Below are 2471 nucleotides of genomic sequence, written 5' to 3'. Positions count from 1 at the left end.
AGCTCACAGTTTAAAATATACCATATATATACATGCCTCATGTGGCACTATTATTTGATATATAATTGATACATCTCAATAAAAAGGTGTACGATTGGGGTCTTGAATTTTAATATTATGTGTTATTATAGAAAGTAAAAATCATTTAATCCCAACCCGAATTATCAAATTCATGTTCCAAGCTCTTAGTTCCTACCAAAATACTATTATAGCTTTTCCTTGCTGTGAAGCATGTGGCTGTTATATATATAACAGTCATGATTATTTTTTTTCAGCATGAGAAACCTCTTAATAGTGCCTATATATCGTTGTAATAGCTAGCAGAAGGAAGTGAACATTAATGTAACTGATAAAAAGAAATGCATAGAAATTGGATTTGTTGTCATTACTCAAAAATTGGTAATCTTTACAAGTTGAGAAGATGCCTATAGTGTAAAATGTCTACTAATCTATGTGAGTCTCCCACAGTGAGATTTGTGGTCTCAATTCAAGTGAGAAGTTATATGTTGGAAAACATCTTCACTGCAAGGAATTGTGAGGCCACCCAAGGGATGATCATATCCAAACTCTTCCTCAGCTTGATACAAAAGATCTTGGAATGAAGGCTGATTCAAGTATGATACGGGAACCACAAACCGCTTTTGTTTCTCCCCAACATACACTGCAAGATAGCCCTTTGGAACTTGTACAGATTTTGAAGCTGCTTGGCTAGCCGTGAACGATGCCCGTCGAACAGCAGGTAAACGGAAACCCATTCTATTTTGCTTGATTGAAGGAAGAAGAACAATCTCTAATTTGAAAAGAATGATCCAAAATGTCGAAGCTTGAGGAATGCAATGGCTTGTGTTATTTGTGTTGACTGAAGACCAAGAATTGTGTATATATATAGTTTGTAAGATTCTGTGGAAACCCAATTCCCAGAGAAAGTGACTGTCAATGGATGGAGGGCATACGCATGAGATATCACATGGTGTTGTCTTCGGTCCAACTATGAAGGATAAGTTGTGAAGACTTGCGTAACCCCACCTTATCATACATTAATTGGCCAGCATAAAGCCTCCACATGTAACCAAATGAGACGTGCCTCAGTGAAACGTAACGTCTATTCAAGCATTATTTGGTATTCCATATTTTTGTAAACATGCTCTGGGCATGTTCTGGAAGGTAATTTCTGGCTGATGAATTATAAGGCAGCGGATAGCGAGAGGTCATATATCATTTTAATTATTTCTGATGCCTGACATCTATTTTATTTCACGCGAGAAAGTCCTCCAAGGCAGTCCATATGCCCTTGTCTCCCTGTCTGTCCCATCCAATCAGTCTTGTCTTATAGTCCTCCCACCTCAGTGATTCATGCAGCCAATGATTCCTCTCCAATTATTTCTTCTATATATGTTCATGGATGCAAGCATTTAGGACAACAGAAGTGATTCACATCCTAAAGCATTTGAAGTTCAAAAACTTGCATCTTATTCACAATATTCTCTTCCCAAGTCTCAACTCATACAACAACAATGGGTTTTCGCTTACCTGGCATCAGGAAGACATCAATTGCTGCAAACCAAGCATCTTCCAAATCTGTGGAGGTGCCAAAGGGCTACCTTGTAGTCTATGTTGGAGACAAAATGAGGCGGTTTCTTATCCCCGTATCATACTTGAACCAACCATCCTTTCAAGATTTGTTGAATCAAGCTGAGGAAGAATTCGGGTATGACCATCCAATGGGCGGTCTCACAATACCATGCAAGGAGGATGAGTTCCTAACCGTCACCTCTCACTTGAATGACCTGTAAATCATGCTAATGGATACACGGATAGATTAGATGAGGCAAATTTGTACAGAAGAGGCATTTTCTTTTATTGTTAGGGATTTCTATTTTCTACTGAAGTTGAAACCTGTTTCCTTAATGAGAATTAATGCAGCACAGGACACGTATTGTTTAATCACTTTTTGCCTTTGCCAAATCTTGATATGGTTTAACAGATAACACACAGTATCATTGTCAAATTTAAGTTATTGATATGTATCAGCATGATCAGACTATCGGCTTATAAATATTAGGCATTAATTGCCGTAATTCTGTTGGAGATACAGGGCAACCTTGATAAGGTTGTTAATTACTAAACTGACCTATTGTATTTCAATATTTGTCCATGACCTGAACAAGAAATGCACAACACTTTTTTGTCCTGAAACAGTTTTCGCCACTTGTTGCCACATTCTTCTATAACATGTGCTTCTTTTAGTTCCCTCTTTAAGCACCACAATGTAATTATATATCTTCGGTTGAATTATTACTCCCTCCCACTCTATCATCACTGCAAAATCATTATCGTTGTCCAAAGGTTCATCAACTCTTTCATTTTCCTAAACAAGCAGCCATGGAGTTGTTACTACTATGGTATTGCCATGGAATTATTACTACGTACCATGGTATTGCCCCAAATATCACAGAAATAACAGAACAGAT

The 2471-nt window shown here is 37.6% G+C and overlaps 1 protein-coding gene across 1 annotated transcript; it reads left to right on the top strand.

Moving 5' to 3' along the window:
- Positions 1-1360: 1360 nt before the first annotated feature.
- Positions 1361-1947, top strand: LOC114404665 (auxin-induced protein X10A). The gene has a single exon (XM_028367529.1). The coding sequence runs from the start codon at positions 1515-1517 to the stop codon at positions 1791-1793; it is 279 nt and encodes a 92-aa protein (XP_028223330.1). The 5' UTR covers positions 1361-1514; the 3' UTR covers positions 1794-1947.
- Positions 1948-2471: the final 524 nt, after the last annotated feature.

Source organism: Glycine soja, unplaced genomic scaffold, assembly GCF_004193775.1.
Source record: "Glycine soja cultivar W05 unplaced genomic scaffold, ASM419377v2 tig00105553_1_pilon, whole genome shotgun sequence".
NCBI classification, from domain to species: domain Eukaryota; kingdom Viridiplantae; phylum Streptophyta; class Magnoliopsida; order Fabales; family Fabaceae; genus Glycine; species Glycine soja.
Note: the sequence above shows the minus strand (reverse complement) of the source record. Positions and strands in the feature narration are given on the sequence as shown.